The following is a 23,191-nucleotide window of genomic DNA, read 5'->3' as shown; positions in this document are numbered from 1 at the left end:
CTCTGTTTAGCTCTTAAAATCTCTCTTTAATTTTCTTTCTTTTGTGTGCACTCAAATAATCATCTTTCTCACGTGTGTATGCATATATCATTGAGTCATTCCTGCGTTGGAAAAAAGTCCCTGATTCGCAAAATGGACATTTGGAAAGTGACGTCAGAGCAGGGATTGCCTCGAATGGCCAGGGATCTTCGTGAGCGCTCGGCTCCCATTTCGACTATTTCCGGCTACTGGGCTAAAATCTCCGCCCCTCGTCGTCCCTGCGTTGTTTGGGGACAGTAGCAAGATGGCGGCGGCCCCGCTGTACTGTGTCTGCCGGCAACCCTACGACGTGAGCCGGTTTATGATCGAGTGTGACATCTGCAAGGACTGGTTCCACGGCAGGTATGCGGGGCAGGGTGTTTCCTCGGCTGTGAGGTCTAATCGAGACGAGAAACACCCGTGGTTTCTTTTAAGAAAGGCGACGGTTCTCTTAGCTGTGGACCGGTGGCTAAGTTAGCTTAGTTAGCAACTGGCGACGGGGTCTTTAAACCGTCTATTGACGCCACTTTACTGGAGACAGTGGGCTCTTTTTCCTAGAAAGCAGCTTGCATTTTGTCTGAATGCGTCTCTAACGCAACAACAATACGTGTTCATTGTATATTTTCCTGTAGATAAGATGAATGACAAAATAACTACTTTTATGACCTAAATCTTTATCGTCGAGCGGTTGTCAGTGTGAGTGATCGTCATCTACAAAGGCGGCGTGTTTAGCACCCAAAATCACTCCAATCCTATGTGATATTTTAATATCTTTATCTGCTTTAACTATGGGCACCTTATTGTCACAGAGGTTGTTCACGGTGATGTCGCTGGACGTATTTACACTCTTCAAGCAACTTCCCCTTCTCGTTACACATTAAGCGTGGCTCGGTAATATTCTATTAAAATATGTTGATTTGTGAAAATTGCGTAACTTGTAGCTTTATTGTATTGTTTTCTTTCACTTAAAAGGCGATGTTTGAGAACAAGGACCTTGTTATGGTCGTCCTTTTGATTGACAGCTGTAGAAATTTAAATCCCCCCTCCTTGCCATGCACATGGCCGAGTGAGGCCCCTACTGGTGAAAATGGGAACTGCGCATTGGACTTTTTGTTCTGTTGTTTTTTTACTTGTGATTGTACTTGTGATTTTACTTGTGATTTTTTTTTACTTGTGATTATACTATGCTATTAGTATAATCAGGCTCAATTGTCTAAATAACAGATGATAAGCTTGTTCCAAAATGCTAAAAAAATCACAAGATATTGCCAGAATATCATAGCACTTACTCGCCATCTAGCAGCTATGATATGCTTGCACGTATTCATCAGCATTAAAGTGCCTATTTGGCACTTCTCAGAATTTCAGAGCCAACTTCTCGGCTTGTTAGTCATGTTGAGTGAGCCTGCCCGTGCTGTTATCAGCCCTCCCTTGCGTGACTCATTGCTTGTGTGGTTACACAACATTATTGTGTGTGTGTGTGTGTGTGTGGATTGAGTTATTAAGTTCACTGGCACACACATGCTAGGGAAGTTCATTTCAGGCTTTGAGGTCACAAATGGTGTGAAGCTTGTGTCACATGTAATTGAGTAATCAGGCCTGGTTACAGTGTTCATGTTTAAAGTACATGCAGTTGTGTGCTCTGATAAGAGAAGAAGGGAAGAAAGTGCTGCTCTGCGTGTCATCACAAGCATTCACTATGACCTGGAAAAAAAGCCACTTATGTTTTGTGCACCTAGCTAGATGAGTCTGATCCCGTGCATGTATATGCCCACCACTTCAGGGAAGACTGCTTTGTTTAAAACGCACACACACAGGCTTCACTACACATCTTAAGCATTATAGCGACTGACACACAAAAGCCAGTGTTGCCAAGTGCTGCCCGAGCAGTGAGTTAATGCTCGTTGAACTTTTAGCCTTGACGTCCGGGACATACAGTACATCGGTGTAAGGGTGAGAGTTTGGATCGGAGGCTTTTCTCTCTTTTTATCCGAGCACATAGGACTAAGATTCTGGTCCAGCGGCTTGTTATTTGTTATGCCCAAATATATGTGAATGGAGCTCATTTGTCATTGTTAAGGCAGAGTTGTGCAAGTTTTTACTTTTATTATATTTTTACTGCTTCTTAGCCTTGCCCACTATTAAAACTTTTTTTTAAAATAATTTTAAGGACCGTCACGCTGATCTTTTGTGCTATAAAAGAGTATTCAGTGTTGTTCCAGAGATTTCTTTTCAGGTTATTCCAGTTCTATTAAAACCTAACAGGTCCATCTGATTGATAACAGATGAGTAAATTATTCCAGGTCCTTACCAAGAGCAACAAACCAAAGCCGAGGGGGAGCAGCTTTAAAGTAGAGGAATCGTTGTTGAGTACAGTATAACTCTGTTACTCTAATGTGTTCGATCTGGATTTAATAGAGCCGTCTCTGCAGAGCAGTCTGTGACAACCTTGATGAGTTCCCCTCGCCCCTGGCTTAGAGGTCTTGCCCTCAAACAGGAGAGATATAACCTTTTGTACGGAGTAGCAAGGTGCGCGCGAAACAGAAGCGTGGTCTTGCACCACCTAGGTAACTCGGGTTTAGACAAGGATTTATTACGCATGTTTAAACTGTAAATGCCAGCCAGCATTGATGCTAGACTTTAAACAAAACCCCTCCGATATACCATTGTGGCACCTTTGACCCCTTTTTCAAAATGGTGAATATAGTGTAACCTTTTAATTAATAACACACACAGCCACATTTTAAGCCACTTTCCACAAAAGGATGTAAGGAAGTTTGTAAGCTTAGCGCTGATTGTGGCTGTGTTGATATTGGTGTTATCACGCTCCCTTTTTCACAAGACATAACAGGATTGTTCCCAGTTTTTGTTTGAAAATCCATTTGCATGTTCTGGGAATCGTCAGCGGGCCGTCTTGATTTCGGTGTTGTCCACTGGGGTTGATGACGGGACAGAGGAGGTGATTGATGGGCGCAACACAGAGCCAAGTTCATTGTGTGATCCGTCAACGTCGCACACTAAAGAGAGATGGATCAGCAGTGCAGAGTGCCTGTTTTTAGTGTTTTCGCTAAGTGGATGAGAGGAAGCCTTCGCTCTGCTGACCACCTGCTCGGGTTCATCCATTTAGGTGTCGGGCGTGTAGCTCCCGTTAAAAGGTGTGTTTACCTTCATTAGCAGGGCCGCGACATGACTTATTTTTGGGTTGATGGATGTTGATTTGGGGTCAGCATCCTCCCTTTCCTCACTGCCAGATATGTGTAAATATACAGGTCCTTCTCCAAAAATTAGCATATTGTGATTAAAGTTCATTATTTTCTGTAATGTACTGATAAACATTAGACTTTCATATATTTTAGATTCATTACACACAACTGAAGTATTTCAGGCCTTTTATTTTTTTAATATTGATAATTTTGGCAAAAAAGTAAAGAAAAACCCAAAATCCCTATCTCAAAAAATTAACATATCATGAAATGGTACTCTAAACGAGCTATTAACCTAATCATCTGAATCAACGAATTAACTCTAAATACCTGCAAAAGATTCCTGAGGCTTTTAAAAACTCCCAGCCTGGTTGATTACTCAAAACCGCAATCATGGGTAAGACTGCTGACTTGACTGCTGTCCAGAAGGCCATCATTGACACCACCAAGCAAGAGGGTAAGACACAGAAAGAAATTTCTGAGCAAATAGGCTGTTCCCAGAGTGCTGTATCAAGGCACCTCAGTGGGAAGTCTGTGGGAAGGAAAAAGTGTGGCAGAAAACGCTGCACAACCAGAAGAGGTGACCGGACCCTGAGGAATATTGTGGAGAAGGGCCCATTCCAGACCTTGGGGGGGGGGGGACCTTCAGAAGCAGTGGAAGCAGTAGTCTGGAGTAGAAACATCCAGAGCAACCGTGCACAGGCGTGTGCAGGAAATGGGCTACAGGTGCCGCATTCCCCAGGTCAAGCCACTTTTGAACCAGAAACAGCGACAGAAGCGCCTGACCTGGGCTACAGAGAAGCAGCACTGGACTGTTGCTCAGTGGTCCAAAGTACTTTTTTTCCGGATGAAAGCAAATTTTGCATGCCATTTGGAAATCAAGGTGCCAGAATCTGGAGGAAGACTGGGGAGAAGGAAAAGCCAAAATGCCTGAAGTCCAGTGTCAAGGACCCACAGTCAGTGATGGTCTGGTGTGCCATGTCATTTCATTTCATTTCATTGCATAGTATAAATGCCTGTTTTACTTTGCATATGACAATAAAACTCTTGAATCTTGAATGTCAGCTGCTGGTGTTGGTCCACTATGTTTTATCAAGGGCAGGGTCAATGCAGCTAGCTATCAGGAGATTTTGGAGCACTTCATGCTTCCATCTGCTGAAAAGCTTTATGGAGATGAAGATTTCATTTTCATGACCTGGCACCTGCTCACAGTGCCAAAACCACTGGTGAATGGTTGACTGATCATGGTATTACTGTGCTCTATTGGCCTGCCAACTCTCCTGACCTGAACCCCATAGAGAATCTGTGGGATATTGTGAAGAGGAAGTTGAGTCACCAGACCCAACACTGTGGATGAGCTTAAGGCCGCTATCGAAGCATCCTGGGCCTCCATAACACCTCAGCAGTGCCACAGGCTGATTGCCTCCATGCCACGCCGCACTGAAGCAGTCATTTCTGCAAAAGGATTCCCGACCAAGTATTGAGTGCATAACTGGACATAATTATTTGAAGGTTGACTTTTTTGTATTAAAAACACTTTTCTTTTATTGGTCGGATGAAATATGCTAATTTTTTTAGATAGGGATTTTTGTTTTTTCTTTACTTTTTTTCCAAAATCATCAATATTAAAACAATAAAAGGCTTGAACTACTTCAGTTGTGTGTAATGAATCTAAAATATATGAAAGTGTAATGTGTATCAGTACATTACAGAAAATAATGAACTTTATCACAATATGCTCATTTTTTGAGAAGGACCTGTAGTTTCTCCCCCACGTTCAGCTTTTACCTGTCAAGGGGCTGTTTTTATTTTTTTTACGGGCACTGGAAACCTTGAGACGACCACGTTGAAGACATGTGTTAAAGCGCTCCAGGCTTGGACGTAACCCAACCTGCAGTAAAAACAATGAAGCTGTTAAGACTCTCCAATGCCTTGTAAACAACAAAGCTCTCCGCTTTTGTTGTTTTAACGGCCTGCGAGCTGTGATGTCACCGGTGTGTGGATCAAACCACAGATTCCAATCCCATCAGTGCCTCTAGCTCTACTGTTTGTGTAAGCGGTGACTTTCACAGGGAGGTCAGGGAGGGGCTCCAGGTTGTCCTCGTCTCCTGGACATTGCACACAGGGGTTGCTCTTGTGGGTTGTGCCGCATGCTTACTTAGCGCTTAAAATAATGGCCATGCCCGCCTCCAGTCTTTTGTGTTGCTGCACTGATCACCGAGGACAATGAAACCCCCTTCTCACGGTGCAACTGGCTAATGAATAAGCCCACTCAGCCACACAGGAAGGAGGCCCTTGATGAGAGGAAGTGGAAGGAAAGGGCCGGCTGACGCTCGGCGTTGAGCCAAGTACCGTACCCAGAGGAAGAAAAGTTCTGCTTGCTACTCTCTAACTAGGGCGCTGTCCACATGGGAACGCTACTGAGATTTTTAGGTTTTTTGTCGGGTTGAAAAAAATTACCGTCCACACTGTCCTTGACTAGTAAATAGTTGCATCCAGACACAAGCAGATCACAGAGTGAAAAGGATGTAATACGCAAGGCACACTTCCATGTGGCTGTGAACAGACACGCAGATGAAACCACGTGACACACCAAACTATAGAAAGAAGAAGAAAGAACACATGCGCATGAGACCATTATCTTCTGCTTTGCATGGCTCATCTAGACAAGGATAAAATGGACTTACATGTGCCTCATTTTGGGAGTAGAAGACACGAAAATACCAGGAGAATGTCGACTGCGGTGAGTCATGACACTTGAAATATTCAGATATTATGTTGGTTTTTGTCAAAGCTCATTTCTGGTCATGTGACAGCGCCGGGTCGCTGACGTCATCGTTTTAAAATGGCAGCAAATTGGTCGTGTATATGGAAAGGTGCCAGCGTTTTCAGATTTTCTCACTCTGGAAGCCGTTTTCCAAAAATTACCCGTTGGGCAACCAGAACGGCGTTTCCGTGTGGATGAGGCTGAAACGATAAAGTACTTGGCCGTTTTGGCTTGAAAACATTTTCATGTGGATAGCCCCATCTGAAAATGCCAGCTTGTTGTTTCCGTATAGATGGCCGAACCGCTGTTCAGACGATGACGTCACAGACCCGTCGCCATCACGTGACCATAAGTGAGCTTTGACGACAAACCAACATATCATCTCAGTATTTCGACGGACATGACTCTAGTTCTGATATTTTGTTGTCTTGACTTGCAAAAGTAATTACGCTTGGTCGTAAGTCCCGATGAGCCTTGGAAATCAGAAAATGACAGACTTGGGCGCATGCGTTCTTTCTTCTTCTATAGTTTGGTTTGTCACATAGTTCTGTCTGCGTGTCTGTTTACAGCGCCACACGTAGGTGTGCCTTGTGTATTACATCTTTGTCACCTGGTGAACTACAGTCAAACTTGTCTATAGCGCCCGAGCAGGAGAGCTAAGCTCAGTGCTAGCTGTGAGTTTGGAGAGAGTTGGGAAGTGTGTTTATGTTGGCGTGGATGTAAAGTCCTGCAGTGTTCTCCGCTGTTAATAAAGCCATTAAAGTGCATCGGCGACGTGAGTCTCTCCTTCCCCACAACAAGCGGCATTACAGTATTGACCAGTGCACACCAGGAAATAAACGGTGTCATTTCTTACAGGCATTGGCTGGACAGCTATGTAGTGGGGCTTGTTTAACCTTTGCCTTGTGGGCAAGCAGGAAGGAGAGACGATGCTGAGAGATGTGTGTGTGTTCTGAGCTGCTGTCTGGTGGCCGCGTTCAAGAAATAAAGTTGGCAGAAGCAACAGGAGAAGTTTCCTTCTTTGCTTCGGAGCTGAATAACACTGACAAGTTAACAGACTAGTAGCGAACGGAAAAGAAGACGGCTTTTTTTGTGTCAAATACAGAAGATGAGGACTTTGATGGATTTGTGGATGAGGATTGATGAAAAATAACGTGAGTACATTCTAAAATACTTCAATTAAGTACAGCCCAACTCAGTTTTGCTCCCGCTGCCGCATGCATGCTAGCGTATGTTTTTTTTTATTGTAGCGTCGCTGGGAGCACGTCCTGTTCCCAGCATACTTTGCGGTAATGTTTTGGTGCAAATGCTCTTAAAGTTACATGTTTGACCAGGAAATAGCAAGCTCAAAAGAAGACGGCTTTTTTATGTGGACCAACTGACAGTTTGTGTGGATCTTGTGAATGATTGTGACTGAGCTAGGACTCAGTAATTAAAGTCTACACACGACGGCTTCATTGATTGGAAAAACGAAACTTTTTCGTGCATGAAGCTTCTACTTGAGTTGGTAATTTGGCCGCTATATGCAGTCAGATATTGACCAAGGGAGACAAAATGGGTGGCCGCTGGCCGCGTTGGACAGGTAACTGCTATACACAGAGTCTATAACATGTAAATTTGCTGCGGGGGATTTTTCAGTGGCTGCTATAGGCAGGTGGCCGCTAAGACAGGTTTGACTGTATTTACTAATCCAGCACAGTGTGGACGCAACTTTTTTTCAACTCCCCAAAGCAAGCGAACTGTCCTCAAAACGTAACCCGTTTTTGTGCTTGGCAGATTCTCTAACAATAAAGATAATGCCTTAATAATACATGGAGGTTATGTGATTACATTGTCACATGGTCTGCTGAGGTCTGATGCAACACATCGTCATCTTGAGAGAGAGCAAGGGAGGCAGGAAATACTTGGCCTCCCCCTCACATCTTCTACTCAGTTTCTTCCCCTCCTGAATTCCCTCCACACACCGCGGTGCCTCCGAGTTGTTATCTCAAGTAAAATCGCCGCATGTGACGCATCAGCTGAGCCGTGGCCGCGCATGTGGCTCGGTGCCCTCCTTTTTTCCCCCCAAGTGCGGCCTTACGTAAAGAAAGGCGCGGCGAGGTCTCCTCCACAGAGAGGCAGTGAGTCATGCTTTCCCCCAGTGAAGGAAGGAGCACATGTTGGAAGGCCTGAAACATGAGCCGGACAGACTACTACAGCCAAGCAGTGCTTGCTTGTTGTTCTAAGTCATCTGCTTCCTCACGTGGAGATGGGTGGTGGAGCGGGGGACACATCTGGTTGTTTCATAGCCCCTCAAAGCAGTCATAACATGAGTAAGAGTCAGCATGGTGTTGATTTAATATATTTGTTAGTACGTCATGCAAGGAGTCATTTAAGGACATGTCCCTCCCTCTGTGGAGATGTTTGTTCCAACAGCAGCTGCCTGCCCGCATGCATGCTTGAATGTGTGCATGCACGTATGCAAAGAAGAATTCACAGGAGCCCTCCACTTCCTGTGGACTTAACAGCCCTCGACTTTTACTTCCTTTTTACTGTTTCCTGCCATTCCAAGTAGATCAAAGCTGGCATCCCCCGACATGAGCCACGTCCCAACACATCTAGGACAAGTTTGACACTGTAGTCCTGATGTTTTGAAATGCCTCGCAGCAAGCTAACTAATGGGCAGGAGAAGCTATTTTCAACTATAGCCCCCAGGCTGCTTTAGGTCAAGCAAGGACAACATTTTCCCTCCCGATTGTAATGATACCACCAGAGATGGATTTGCAACATAAGTCTGTGGCAATTAGAGCACAGAGGCTGCTTTGTATGGCAGTCCTTTTATTAAGGGTTGACCTGAAGTGTACTCTTTATCTTGAACTTCTAATATTGCCTAACACTCCAGCTGACCAGGCAAGTGGTAACATCCTATCATAATTATGTGCTTCTGATCTTCTCACCGTCCTATGTAGCTGCGTGCAGGTGGAAGAGCACCATGCTGTGGACATCGACGTCTACCACTGTCCCAACTGCGATGTCGTACACGGACCCTCCCTGAGTGAGTACAGCTTCTCACCTTGCGTACATCCGAGTGCGAGGAGGCGGAGGCTCCAACGAGTCTATTGTTCTCTCCTATATTTACCACCTGCAGTGAAAAGGCGCCACAACTGGCACCGCCATGATTACACGGAGCCGAACGATGGAGCCAAGCCGGTGCAAGCCGGCACCCCCGTCTTCGTCAAGGAGCTGCAGAGCCGGACATTCCCAAGGTAGAATAATTCCTGCAATGGCGTGACAGTTAATGTTTAAAGTACTTAGGGAGTACTTAGAATCCCCCCTCTGTGTCCTGGCACGTGACATTACTTTTATTCTGCTGTACAGCAATCCCTCATTTATAACATTTAATTGGTTCCAGATCTGACCGCGATAAATCAGTTTCCGTGAAGTAGGACTCCTTATTTATAAATCAAATATTTTTGTAGTTGGAGCATAGAAAACCTTTTTATGACCTTCAACACACAGTTTTTAATATTATTAGAGCCCTCAAATCATACAATAACACCCCTAGAGGCACCTTACACTCATATTACCCAATATATTAGGTATAACAAGAGGAAAAAAAGCCATATAAGACATAAATAAGACTCGTGCTTGTGTGTATTACAGTAAATGTCTTCCGGACTTCTGGACAAGAAGTGACATTGGGATTCAGAGTCGAGTTTTAGCTGGAGTACGGTCACAACAGTAGCCGTGTTATTATGATGATGAGGATTGTGCCTGTTGGTAGATAATTCAAACCTGCAATAATATGACAGTGATCAAGTCTGGTGCATGTTACTAGCGACACCTCGTGGCCACTGTCGACTACAGCTCATCAACGTCCTTTAATCCCTTAAAGCGGGTGTAGGGAACCTATGGCTCGGGAACCAGATGTGGCTCTTTTGATGAGTGCATCTGGCTCTCAGACATTTCTTAACATAATAAAAATGTATTTACATATTTTTGCTGACATGTTAAAGTAAAACATTACAGAAATCACAGTGTTAAAAATAACGTCCAAAATGTAAAACTTTTTAATGCATTTTTATCCATGGATTCATTTTCTACCGCAATGCGGGCGGCCAGAACCAATGCCAGCTGTCCCTCCCATGTTTTCCGGGTCAGTCACCAAAACTCTTATTACTGAATACTGTGGTAGCCTACCCGGGTCATTGAGAGGTCAAGAAGTAAACGTCCCTCCTTTTCATGAAATAGTCAGCTAGCTAATTCTGCAGAGCAAATCCTTTTGATGAAAAAGATGACAAAAAGAAAGAAAGATAAGGACAAAACCATGCAGCACCAGAAGTCGCATTAACAGAAGATTGGGCAGGTTACTATCACTGCCCTGCTCAACCGAAAGACTGAGCAGATCATTCCTCCCCCACGCCATGCAGCTATTCAACACAACAGAGCAATAAAAACACACACAGGACTGGACTTATTACCTTATCATTAATTATTATTATTATTTACTATTATTATTTACTATTATGTATTATTGCAGTATAAATTGGAAGTGAACAGTCCCTTGTGTATTTATTTATTCCAATTATATTTTCAAATTTTTCTTTTCTTATCTTGCCTGCGGCTTGCATGGCTCTCTTAGCCAAAAAGGTTCCAGACCCCTGACTTAAATTGTATTTGTGTTTTAGTTCCTTTAGTCATTTTTTATGTTTGAAAAGGCTTAATTTAGGTCAAGAATACGTAAAATTGCTTAATATGCATTTTTTTTTTTACTAATACTGTAGGCCGTAGTCAACCACGAAACCGTAACCATTTATGATTTTTTTTTTTAATGTCAACACTAAACTTATGTATAAGGTTAATGCTGTTATAAATGTTAAAAATAATGGTAAAAATAGTCAAAATTTTATGGTAAAATTTCGTATGTATAGGCCGCACGGTGGCCGAGTGGTTAGCATGTTCACATTCAGGAGATTGGGAAGACCTGGGTTCAAATCTCCGCTTGGGCATCTCTGTGTGGAGTTTGCATGTTCTCCCTGTGTGTGTGTGGGTTTTCTCCGGGTAAAATGCTCAAGTGTGTTTTTTTTAAGATGAGGTTTCTGCGTCTGACCCAACTACTGTATATAACATTATACGTTTCAGTGGCGAGGAGATCCTGTTGAGGATGAAGGGCGAGCAGGTGACCCCCAAGTACCTAGAGCGCCACGGCTTCAACTACCCCATCGTCGTCACAGAGATGGAGGGCCTGGGACTCAAGCTGCCGCCCCCGACATTCAATGTCAGAGACGTGGAGCAGTACGTGGGTAAGGAACGCTTCCAAAGCTGAACACATCACCAGATGCTGCGTATCAAATGACCAGAGGCGCTCCAGTGTTGTTTTCTTGTTGTTGTTTTTTTGGTCACGATTGGCCGGGATGTGAGAAACAAACACTAAACAGCAGCCAGCTAAGTGGCCTTCTGTGTGTCAATAAGAGAACATTTTCAAGCTGGTGGCGGTTCTATACCCGCGTCTCAGTCATCAGGCCGGAGCTGATAAGATGCTCTGCTAAGCTTTCTCTGCCGCCACTTCCCAGCTCCTGTTACAAGCCCATTTACCAAGCCCGCCGCTGTTCTGATCATTAAGTTCAGATTACACATGCTCCCCTCTCCCACCTTCTAAACACAACCACCCCTCATCTATTGCATACTAAGCCAAGCACAGGTGCTGTGGGCAGCCACTTCGTGTCAGATTACATTTCTTTCGGCGCCAATGTGCTAGCAGTAGTCTAACCAACCAGACAAATCTACAAGCATGCGTTTGTATTTGTTGTTGAAGGGAGGTTCTTTGTAGAGATGTATGCGAGGTTTGTAGCGTACAGGTTCTGGCTTCAGGACCTCAAGGGCTTTCAAGATGTTTAGTGAGGCATCTGTTTTAACTGCCTGTCCAGCTGTTGTCTGTCATCAGATGCTGGCCAGCTGGGCTGTCAGTGTGCATGTGTGTGTGTTGGAGAACATGCAAAGGGGGCAATAAAAGGTGTGTTTGTGGGAAAGTGGAAGAGGCAGCTGTCTGCCTGCAGAAAGAGCAGAGGACGGCTGTCCCACTCTCTTGTAGCGTCACAGATGCTATCTCCATCCAGTGTTTTTTGAGCATTTATTATGCATCACAGGTATAAAAAGATGGCCAACCATTCCTCCACCCCCTCCACGTCTGTATTTCCTTCCACGCTGTAAGCATGCTGTAAGGCGCCTCCACCCACTCCTCCTCCACGACCCTCTGGACACACTTGATAGTCAAGTCTTCCCTCCCCCACAGACCGCCATGCCGGTGCCCCTTAGGGCTCAGTGTCTAAAAGCAACACCCCAGTGACCCTCAACGCCCACTCAACCCTCCATTAACACTGTGAGGAGCCTTTATACCAGGAAGTAAATGATTGCTTCCATCCAGGTGGTGATAAAGTGATCGACGTGATCGACGTAGCACGGCAGGCCGACAGCAAGATGAAACTCAGCCAGTTTGTCAAGTATTTCACAAATGCCCACCGGCCCAAAGTCCTCAACCTCATCAGCCTGGAGTTCTCGGACACCAAGTGAGCCCCCTCAACCCCAGCATCCCCTCTTGTTTATCAGCCCTTGAAAAAATGATTAATTACATTGTCATCTCTCTGAAGGATGTCCGAGCTGGTAGCGGTCCCCGACGTGGCCCAAAAGATGTCCTGGGTGGAGAACTATTGGCCGGACGACTCCTTCTTCCCCAAGCCGTTTGTCCAAAAGTACTGCCTCATGGGCGTCAAGGACAGCTACACAGATTTCCACATTGACTTTGGTGGCACGTCCGTCTGGTACCATGTTCTCTGGGTATGTGAGACTCAAGTATTTGGACAGCCGGTGGTTACAGAAGTGCAAATGGAAACATGTCGTTGAACTTCTCCACGCGCTCCACAGGGTGAGAAGATCTTCTACTTGATCAAGCCCACGCCCGCCAACCTTGCACTATATGAGGCATGGAGCTCCTCACCCAATCAGAGCGAAGTGTTCTTTGGGGACAAAGTGGACAAGTGTTACAAGTGCGTCGTGCCCCAAGGGACCACCCTGCTCATCCCCACAGGTAGGACGCATATGCTCCTGCTATTGCACACCATGATGCTAAAGTGCTAAATTGCTAATTGTCAATAAGCTCTCAATGGCATTTGTCATACGGCCTCAGCTTCATTCCAGCCTGTCAACTCCTGGATGTCCTCCATTGCTCTTTCAGCCGTCAGGGGGCTTTGTCCCCAGTAAGCTGAGAGTGTGTGGAGAGGTCGGAATTAAGCAGGGGTCAGAGAGCTCAGTGGGTCAGTCAAGCAGTGTTTATTATCAGGCCTGTCTATCACACAGACCCCCCCCCCCCCCCCCCCCTTCCACCCGCCCCCATTACAATCTGTTTTCTCTCACTTTGAGTTGTTAAAAAAAGTGTTTATCTCTGGGGGTGACAATTGTTGTACTGGACCTAATCTAGAGTGGAATTTGTTTGGAGAAGATAATTGTGCATCTTCATCATTGTGAAAGTGGCCAACTTTCTGCCGTGTAAATATCAATGCTGTGGCGCCCCCTGCAGGCTGGATCCATGGCGTTCTCACCTCTCAGGATTGCATGGCCTTTGGGGGAAATTTCCTGCACAACCTCAACATCGGCATGCAGCTCAGGTACACCTGTGTTCATATTTCCAGTCAGCAAGAATAATGATGTCACACACAGTAAAGACGTGGTGTATAATAAATCATTATACAGTCCATCCATCCATTTTCGATACCGCTTCTCCTCATTAGGGTCGCGGGGGTATGCTGGAGCCTGTCCCAGCTGACTTCGGACGACAGGCGGGGTACACCCTGGACTGGTCTCCAGCCAATGGCAGGGCACATATAGACAAACAACCATTCACACTCACATTCATACCTATGGACAATTTAGAGTCGCCAATGAAGCTAACATGCATGTTTTTGGAATGTGGGAGGAAACTGGAGTACGGAAAACCCACGCACGCACGGGGGAGAACATGCAAACTCCACACAAAGATGCCCAATGGAGACTCCCAATCTCTTGACTCTGTGGCCAACATGCTAACCACTAGGTCACCGTGCGGCCCTATGTCTTATTTTCTCAGATCATATCTACTGTATTGGGTAATGTAAGTGTAAAGGTGACTATACTGTATATACAGGTATGTAATGTCATGAGGGCTTTAATGTTAAAAACCTTATTTAGAAGATCGTAAACAGGTTTTCTATGCCATAACTACAAAAACATTTTGTTTATTAATATTTAATCCATACAAACACTTTATTTTTAAAATCACAGATATGTAAATTTGACAAGTTAGTAAATTTTCAAACAACTAAATTAATGCATAAAGTTAATAACTTGTTAGCCAAAAACCTCATACAGTATTTCTCAATCAGAGAGGAGAAATATGATCTTAAACACTTATATGCCAGAACTACGCTGAAAAGCCACAGCATTTCCGTGTGTGGAATTAAATGATGGAACGGATTGAGTAAGGAACTCAAAGTACAGAGATGAGCACATTCATAAACAATACAAGCAGTTGATGTTTGCTAAATACAAGGCAGAAGAGTCTTCATCATCACAATGATGTTCTGTCATGCTTGTTTTTTTACTGTTATTTATTATTTATTATTACACTTATTATATAAAATATGATATGGAAAGCAGGAAGTGAATAATATGTACTGTAATAGATGTGGAATAGATGGGGGGTAGGATTAAATAAGCTTTGCTTCTTCCTACTCCTTTTGGACATGTGGAAGTGTGAAATGATTCATGAGATGTATTCCATTGGAACCTTCATGTTCAAATAAACTAAACCAAACCAAAATCCTTCTTTGCGGAAATCCCCTTATTGCGCTCGGGTCTGGATCCAGTTAACCGCCATAAATGAGGGATTGTAATTGTAATGATGACATGCTGACAAACTGCTGTATTTGATCAGGGAATGTGCAGCTTTTACATAAGAAAATTGGATGATTGGTATCATACAGAAATTTCACTTGTAACAAGATCAGTGAGCAAAGGTAACCCGCCCTGTTTCGCACCTGCCCACACCGGGGCTCGAACACAGGACCGTCGTAATGGGAGGCGAGGGCGCTGACCACACGACTAAAAGCTTGGGCTGTCGGCCATGTGTTCAGCGCAGCTCTTGAGGCAGAGGGAGTGAGGTTTACCAACGTACACTCGCACAGCCTCACAGGCTGGCATCCGTTACACAAAGATGAATATTTACTATTATTTTCTGCATCACCTGCGTCCCCTGACTGACCGCATGTCATTGATGGTACATTTAGATTGTTTTAATACTCATAGTCGCATTTGTTGTTTGGCAGGTGTTACGAAATGGAGCGTCGTCTGAAAACGCCAGACCTCTTTAAGTTCCCGTACTTTGAGGCCATCTGTTGGTATGTGGCCAAGAACCTCTTGGAAACTCTCAAAGGTAAAGAAATGTCCAATATGATGGAAAGAGTAATGTGCCCTTCTCAACTCACCAAGAAGTTAGAATTACCTTTCCACTCGTGTGTTCTGATGACTTTGTCATGTGCCCCATCAGAGCTTCGAGAAGACACGTGCCCACCACCTACCTATCTGACGGAGGGAGTGAAGGCTTTAATCTGTGCACTAAAGACCTGGTTGAAAAGAGAGGTGACTCAGCCCAACAGCGAGGTCCCAGACAACATCAGGCCAAACCATCTCATCAAAGAGCTAACCAAGGAAATACGCCACCTCGAGGTGAACAAGCATGACCTTTCAACTCGGTGCAGGCGACGACGTCCCCTCTGAAAAAGCATGTCTCATCTCTTCAGGAGGAGCCGAGCAGCGGAGGTGGTGCTGCTGGTGTTAGTGTGGGCTGCGGCTCCAGCAACAGCAGCAGTGTCGCCAAGCCCGTCAAAACTCAGGGAAGTGTCTGTGGAGTTCCCGCCACATCTGGCGGATGCTCGTCCACTCGCGCCACACTGGAGCGTCTGTGCCAGGCCCGGCAGGCGAGGCGTGCCGCCAGGCGTCTGAGGGAGCAGCAGCGGCACACGCCCAAGGCACCGTCCAACCTGGACATCTTGGAGCAACACACCAGGGCGGTGCTGAGGAGGCTGGAGGTGGGACCGCTGGAGGAGGTGAGCAACATCATGTACAAAATTCACAAAATGAATATTCACTCGCAAACGTGTGGCTGTGCAGATGTATGTCGACAAACCTCCCTGACACCTTAAGTGTCGCACAGGACATTGAATTCACTGTCTGGGTTTATGGCTCAATGGCTAGCGCTCTCGACTGTCATTTAGGCTGGCTGAGTTTGTTTTCCAGAGAGAAGATGACAATAGCATGTTCTGATGGGCGCACCATTTTTACTGTCCATTTGGCTGCAGTCTTCTTTTGGTGTTGGCCAGTGCCCAAAATCCAATCTGACACAAGAAATTGGATGCAAATGGCAACAATGGGGGAAAGTTCTGAATAGTTCCTTTTCACTGTAATCCAAAATAACAAAACATACTTATCTCCACACAACATGGATTAGCATGCCTGAAAGCGACGACACCGTAACCGAAGTGGCCACTATCACAATTTGGGTCGAATTTAGCTTTCTAGTCTCTTCATGATCCCCATTGGCCTGGGAAGTTTTTTCAGCAGCACCAATCAGAAAATGTGTTTCGGGCCCTAAGATTTGCGCGGAATTGGCCAGTAAAAACAGAATTTACTGTTTAAACGTGGAATCTCGCGGAAAGTGATATACAACCCCTGGCGAAAATGATGGAATCACCAGTCTCGGAGGATGTTCATTCAGTTGTTTAAATTTGTACAGACATGACACAAAACTAAAGTCATTTCAAATGGCAACTTTCTGGCTTTAAGAAACACTAAAAGAAATCAAGAAAAAAAGATGTGGTAGTCAGTAACAGTCACTTTTTTAGACCAATCTGAGGGAAAAAATTACGGAATCACTCAATTCTGAGGAAAAAATTATGGAATCACCCTGTAAATTTCCATTCCCAAAACTAACACATGCATAAGATTAGATCTGCTCGTTAGTCTGCAGTTAAACAGGAGTGATCACACCTTGGAGAGCTGTTGCACCAAGTAGACTGACATGAATCATGGCTCCAACACAAGAGATGTCAATTGAAACAAAGGAGAGGATTATCAAACTTCTTAAAGAAGGTAAATCATCACGCAATGTTGCAAAAGATGTTGGTTGTTCACAATCAGCTGTGTCTAAAATCTGGACCAAGTACAAACAACATGGGAAGGTTGTTAAAGGCAAGCATACTGGTAGATCAAGGAAGACAAAGCGTCAAGACAGAAAACTTAAAGCAATATGTCCTGAAAACAGAAAATGCACAGCAAAACAAATGGGAGGAAACTGGAGTCAACGTCTGTGACCGAACTGTAAGAAACCGCCTAAAGGAAATGGGATTTACATCCAGGAAAGCTAAACGAAAGCCATCATTAACACCTAAGCAGAAAAAAACAAGGTTACAATGAGCTAAGGAAAAGCAATCGTGGACTGTGGATGACTGGATGAAAGTCATATTCAGTGATGAATCGTGAATCTGCATTGGGCAAGGTGATGATGCTGGAACTTTTGTTTGGTGCCGTTCCAATGAGATTTATGAAGACGACTGCCTGAAGAAAACATGCACATTTCCACAGTCATTGATGATATGGGGCTGCATGTCAGGTAAAGGCACTGGGGAGATGGCTGTCATTACATCTTCAATAAATGCACAAGTTTACGTTGACATTTTGGACACTTTTCTTATCCCATCAATTGAAAGGGCGTTTGGGGATGATGAAATCATTTTTCAGGATGATAATGCATCTTGCCATAGAGCAAAAACTGTGAAAACATTCCTTGAAGAAAGACACATAAGGTCAATGTCATGGCCTGCAAATAGTCCGGATCTCAATCCAATTGAAAATCTGTGGTGGAAGTTGAAGAAAATGGTCCAACCTGCAAAGCTGATCTGGCAAAAGCAATCAGAGAAAGTTGGAGCCAGATTGATGAAGAGTACTGTTTGTCACTCATTAAGTCCATGCCTCTGAGACTGCGAGCTGTTATAAAAGCCAGAGGTGGTGCAACAAAGTACTAGTGGTGTGTTGAAGTATTCTTTTGTTTTTTTTTTTCATGATTCCATAATTTTTTCCTCAGAATTGAGTGATTCCATAATTTTTTCCCCCTGATTGGTCTAAAAAAGTAACTGTTACTGACTACCACATATTTTTTTCTTGATTTCTTTTAGTGTTTCTTAAAGCCAGAAAGTTGCCATTTGAAATGACTTTAGTTTTGTGTCATGTCTGTGATCTGCTTTTTTTCTACAAAATCAAACAACTGAATGAACATCCTCCGAGACTGGCGATTCCATCATTTTTGCCAGGGGTTGTAATGTGAATGAAATTATGTCATTGTGAGGTGAAGGAACAAAGTATTCCCCCGGCGCACTGCTTCATCGTGGCGGAATTTCAACACAAACTCTAACCTGCCCCCCCGAACCAAACACTGTAAACGGAGGTGAAAAAACTTGGAAACTCCTCTCTTACGGCGCATGAATGGAAGCTAGCGGGGTTAGCTTAGTTTAGCAGACAATGCTAGTGCGGCTGGCTGCGTGTTTTCATGGTGTTGTGTGACAAGGTGCAGGTTCTGAGTTTAAAAGACGAGAGGCACATTTACTCTTGCACCCAGCTCGTCTTAACTGTCAATAGACATTCTCGACACACACGACACACTTCTGCGTTTCAAAATAAGAGCAATGTTTGCCACATCTTGTCCAACTGTGCAAACAAAATACGGATGTCATAAAAATAGCTTACATTAATAACATGATTGGTATTACACGGGTGACTACAACTTCCTTAATCACATGGGCATTACAGTTGGTGGAAGATTTTGTAGCAATGTGTGCAGAGGATGAAAAGTTAGCCAAGCTACATCCATTTCTCAATTACTGGGCAAAATTGGTCAATGACGTAATGCAGCAATAAATGTATAAGGATTTTTGCATGTAATTAATGGACATTTTATTCACTAACCCAAAAAGCACACACACTGTGCACGTAAAATAAGTGGAAAAAGTAAAAAAAAAAAAAAAAAAAAGAATTCTAAGAAATCAAAACGGAATTTGGGGAAAAAAATAAAGATTTCATACGGCCCCATTTTTTAGCAGAGGTGTGGACTTGAGTCGCGTGACTTAGACACAATTAGACACAAGACGACATCATCAAAGACTTGAAAATATGTGAGCTTTTCAGTCAGTGTGTTGAGTAAAATGTGTCCCCATTAAACGTATTCTGATAATGACGTCATTTCCAGCAAGACAAGATATTTTCTCTTCGAATGTGCCTCATTGAATGCATCCATAGACAGCCAATCAGGGTCAAGAACAAACATGGGTGTGGATTACATGAACCCTCAATGCTATGCCAGCATTAGTCTTGTCACACTAGTCTTATTTCATTTCAAAAATGACACAATTCAAAATGCATTCATTGTATTTGTCAAATGTAAAAGATTGTTACTTTGTTAAAAGGGCATTTTATTCGGAAGACACTTAACAGTGCTTATGACTTGTCAGGACTCAAAATCTGTAGCCTATGACTTTGGACTTAACTTGGCCTGTCTTGCGTTGACTTGAGACTGAGACTTGACTTGGACTTGAACGTCTTTACTTGAGACTTGATATTAAAGACTCTAGGTTTGCAAAACACTGGCATAATAGTACGCACCGGACAGTAGCGACTACGTGCACCGCCATCTCTGCTTTTGAGACTCACCGACCGTCTCTCCGCAGGATGCGGCATTCTGTGCCAAGGTTCACGGGAAGCTCAACAAAGCATCAACGGCGTCAGCCGCAGCCGCCGCCGAGTCTCTGGAGGAGAACCACCTCCGACTCATGTTGGTCAACGGCAGGATCATCAAGTAAGCATAAAGTTGAAGAGCGCGTACCAAGCTGTACTGCCAGACACCACTGATGGAGCGTTTGTGTGCAGAGACATGAGGCGGCCTGGCACCAGCCCCGTGAAGACGGAGGCTGACAGACAAGCTGCTGGTCAAGCGAAGAGCGCGGACGTCAAGTCGGAGCGGACGCAGGTCAATCGAGGGCAGCACAGCGAGGCCCACAAAGCTAGCCTCCTCTGTGAGTCTCGTGCTCTACTCTCAAAAGCGTGACGTCACAATCGTCGTCTCATGCTGTGCTTTGTCTGCTCCAGTGGGTCTGGAGAGGGTGAAGACTGAACTCAGGGAAGACGCGTCAGGACACTCGTGTGTGTCAGACGTGGATTCAGACAGCGATGCTCCCACACGGGTACGTTGATATGAAAATGAAGGAATGTCAGCATTTTGGTTTTTTTTTTTTGGCTAATTGCAAATGTTTTATGTGGCCATAGCGCAAAGTGTCTCCGTTGTCGTCGTCGTCCTCTGATGAGGATTCCGAGAGTTCCCAGGAGGAAGAGGAGGAGCGGCAGAAAGCCTCAGGGCACACCATTGAGCTGGACCAGTCTCGCCACAAACCACTCAAACGGTAGGAGGGCACCATGGAAGATGACCATATTAAGGCGTCCCAGGTGGTCAAGCATCTCATGTGTGTTGTCCACAGAGAACGTCCTACCTCACCCAGCACGGAAGAAGCCATTCAGGGGATGTTGTCCATGGCTGGCCTGCTCTGCTCCACCGAGCCGGAGAAGGTGGCCGCCTCCCAGGAGCCCTGGTGGTCAAGCCCCAGCCTGGAGGGGCAGCAGAGGGGGCCGGCGCACCAGGGGGACGCCAGCCCCATGGACAGCCAGGGCAACAGCAGCGAGGCCTGGGACAATCAGGGGCTCCCTAGCCCCGAGCCCAACTACCAGTACTGTGACTCCTCCATGTCGCCCCCCCTGCATCCCTCCAAGAGACACGCCCCCAATCCCCCACCCATCAGCAATCAAGCCACTAAAGGTCTGCACTTTCATTATTTATATTACCTCCACCAAGGAGATTGTGTAATTCAGTGGTGCCCAACCTTTTTGACATCATGTAGCGATTTAGAAAACCAAGAAACGCAAAATACCAAATGAAACATCAAACCACGCAACACTAATCCATGTGTTGCGTGGTTTGATGTCTTTTTACCGTCCAATTTGCTGCAGAGTGGCTTTGGTTTTCAGCACCCAAAATCCCGTCTTAAACAAGTCACTGGACAAAAATGGCAACGTTTTCAGTTCTGGATAGTTAGTTTTAACCTTAATCCAATATGATGCAACAATGAACTTTTAAGTCGCTGCCATCATAATTAGGGTTGAATTTGTTGATGTTTTTTCAGCCCAAAGTAAGGTCAGAGTGAAATTGATTTTATGTTATCATTAAATAAAAGACAGCACATTATTTCCAGAATGGATATACATTTACATTGCCACATGATCCTTTCCAAAAATGTTGACGGGTGTTATTTGGATGCGTCATGTGCTTTTCTTTTTCTTCTTTTTCAGGTAAGCGTCCTAAAAAAGGCATGGCCACAGCCAAGCAGAGACTGGGCAAGATTTTGAAACTCAACAGACACAGTCGCGTTTTTGTCTAAACACTCCAAAAACAACAGACGCTACAGACTTGATTTTTTTTTTTTTTCTCCCGACGCCTTGGGCTCATGATCATGTTGACTGTGCATGCTTTGGAGACAGGGTAATGGATTCCACGAAAGCAAACGCACGACTTTACTACAAGCACACCAGGAACAACAAAAAGAATGGAGGAAGACGGAGGTTCTTCATCAGGGAGCGTCATCAGAAGCTCCTGTGGGCATGGTGAGAAGTGGACGTTTACCAAACAAGATCCCTACTGCTTTTGAAGCCAAGTCGCCTGCGTCACGCATTTTTATTCTTCCCCCACCCCTCGGCCATCTTTGAGGACGGCGCCACCGCAGGGACTTCCACGAGGCCTGCTAACAGAGGTTGAACTGAGATTTCAAAATGGTGCTCATTGTTTGTACTTTAACCACCCTCCTTCCCTCTCCAAAAAGACTTGTTCACACCAGCAATAATGACCCCCCCCTCCAAAATCCCCTATTTCTTCACTGTTCTTTTTTTGTACATATGAGTGACACATTGCTGCCCCCTGTTGTTTTGAAATAGGAATCATGAGTAGGTATGGGGTGAAAAACAAAAAACCCAAACGACTCTCATGGATTTTAATTTATTTCGTGTTTTGTGTGATTTTTCTTTTTTTTTTGTAATGTTATTTTTATGGATTCTGATGTATTTATTAATGCAGAGATACAATTTTATTATATTTTGACCCCAAACCTCAGCTACTGAGGTGTCTCCTTTCCCAATGGGGTTTCTTTCGTTCTTTACTTTTCTTTTATGTAAATGTGAAAGTGTTTTGCGTTGGTGTGCTGGTCATCTGTTGTGTATCAAATCCTTTTCTTAGTCGTCTTCTCTTTAGCCGGTGGTTTGGCGCCATATGCGACTAGAACGGGTCTGTTTTTTGTTTTAACAGAAGCGTCATCTTCGTCAATGCGCACCAGAGCGTTTGCAGCTTGTGCCACTAAGTATTCTGAGCCACTGTGGTCGATGCATCCAGAGGTGGCAAAGGAACTTCAGTGTTGAGTTTCTTGTTTTTAGTGCTGATGTGTGTTTTGCAGTTGTTCACTCTCAGGGAATGATGCCATGAACAGAACCTTTGATAAAGCACCAGCCACATTGTGAATGCGGAAAGAATGCTCTCCCATTTTTTTAAAGTCAACTTCCTAGTTCTTTTTCAGCTTCTGTCCAATATTTGATCACACTTCCTGCTCAGTGTTATTTGGGACATCCTAAAAATGAGTTGACCCAACTTGACTAGCGATGCCAAGTAGCTTTAAGACCACTTTCTCTCTTTCTCTGGAAGCTTTGCTCAGGTTGAAGTGCACGTGACCTGCAAGTGACTTTCGTGTCCTCCATCTGGAGGCCTCTTTTCCGAACACTTAACCTCTTTGCATGTCGAGTTGTTTTAAAACCAACATAAAACAAAAAGCAGCGAGCTGGCCCGCAGGCTGGGTTTGTTCTATACCCTTCTTTGCCATCGTTTGCTTTGCAGCTCTCTTTTTGGCATTTTATGTTCATGTGTGACTTCCCATCATTTTTAATTGAGTTGGAAAAAAAACACTGGCAAACTTGGACACTGTTAATGCATTTTGTTTCTGCATTTCAAAAATTGCGTGTAAATAAAATGGAAAAAAATGGGCAAGAAGTCTCATTGTTG

The 23,191-nt window shown here is 44.5% G+C and overlaps 1 protein-coding gene across 1 annotated transcript; it reads left to right on the top strand.

The window, feature by feature from the left end:
- Nucleotides 1-248: 248 nt before the first annotated feature.
- Nucleotides 249-23,191, top strand: kdm7aa (lysine (K)-specific demethylase 7Aa). The gene is made up of 17 exons (XM_054753291.1): nucleotides 249-381; nucleotides 8,937-9,022; nucleotides 9,116-9,233; nucleotides 11,110-11,270; nucleotides 12,392-12,533; nucleotides 12,615-12,801; nucleotides 12,889-13,051; nucleotides 13,541-13,628; nucleotides 15,324-15,430; nucleotides 15,545-15,723; nucleotides 15,798-16,103; nucleotides 19,773-19,900; nucleotides 19,972-20,117; nucleotides 20,191-20,285; nucleotides 20,368-20,501; nucleotides 20,577-20,911; nucleotides 21,442-23,191. The coding sequence occupies exons 1-17, from the start codon at nucleotides 284-286 to the stop codon at nucleotides 21,528-21,530; spliced, it is 2,562 nt and encodes an 853-aa protein (XP_054609266.1). The 5' UTR covers nucleotides 249-283; the 3' UTR covers nucleotides 21,531-23,191.

Source organism: Dunckerocampus dactyliophorus, chromosome 15, assembly GCF_027744805.1.
Source record: "Dunckerocampus dactyliophorus isolate RoL2022-P2 chromosome 15, RoL_Ddac_1.1, whole genome shotgun sequence".
Lineage (NCBI taxonomy): Eukaryota > Metazoa > Chordata > Actinopteri > Syngnathiformes > Syngnathidae > Dunckerocampus > Dunckerocampus dactyliophorus.
This window is presented reverse-complemented; position numbering and strand designations above follow the sequence as displayed.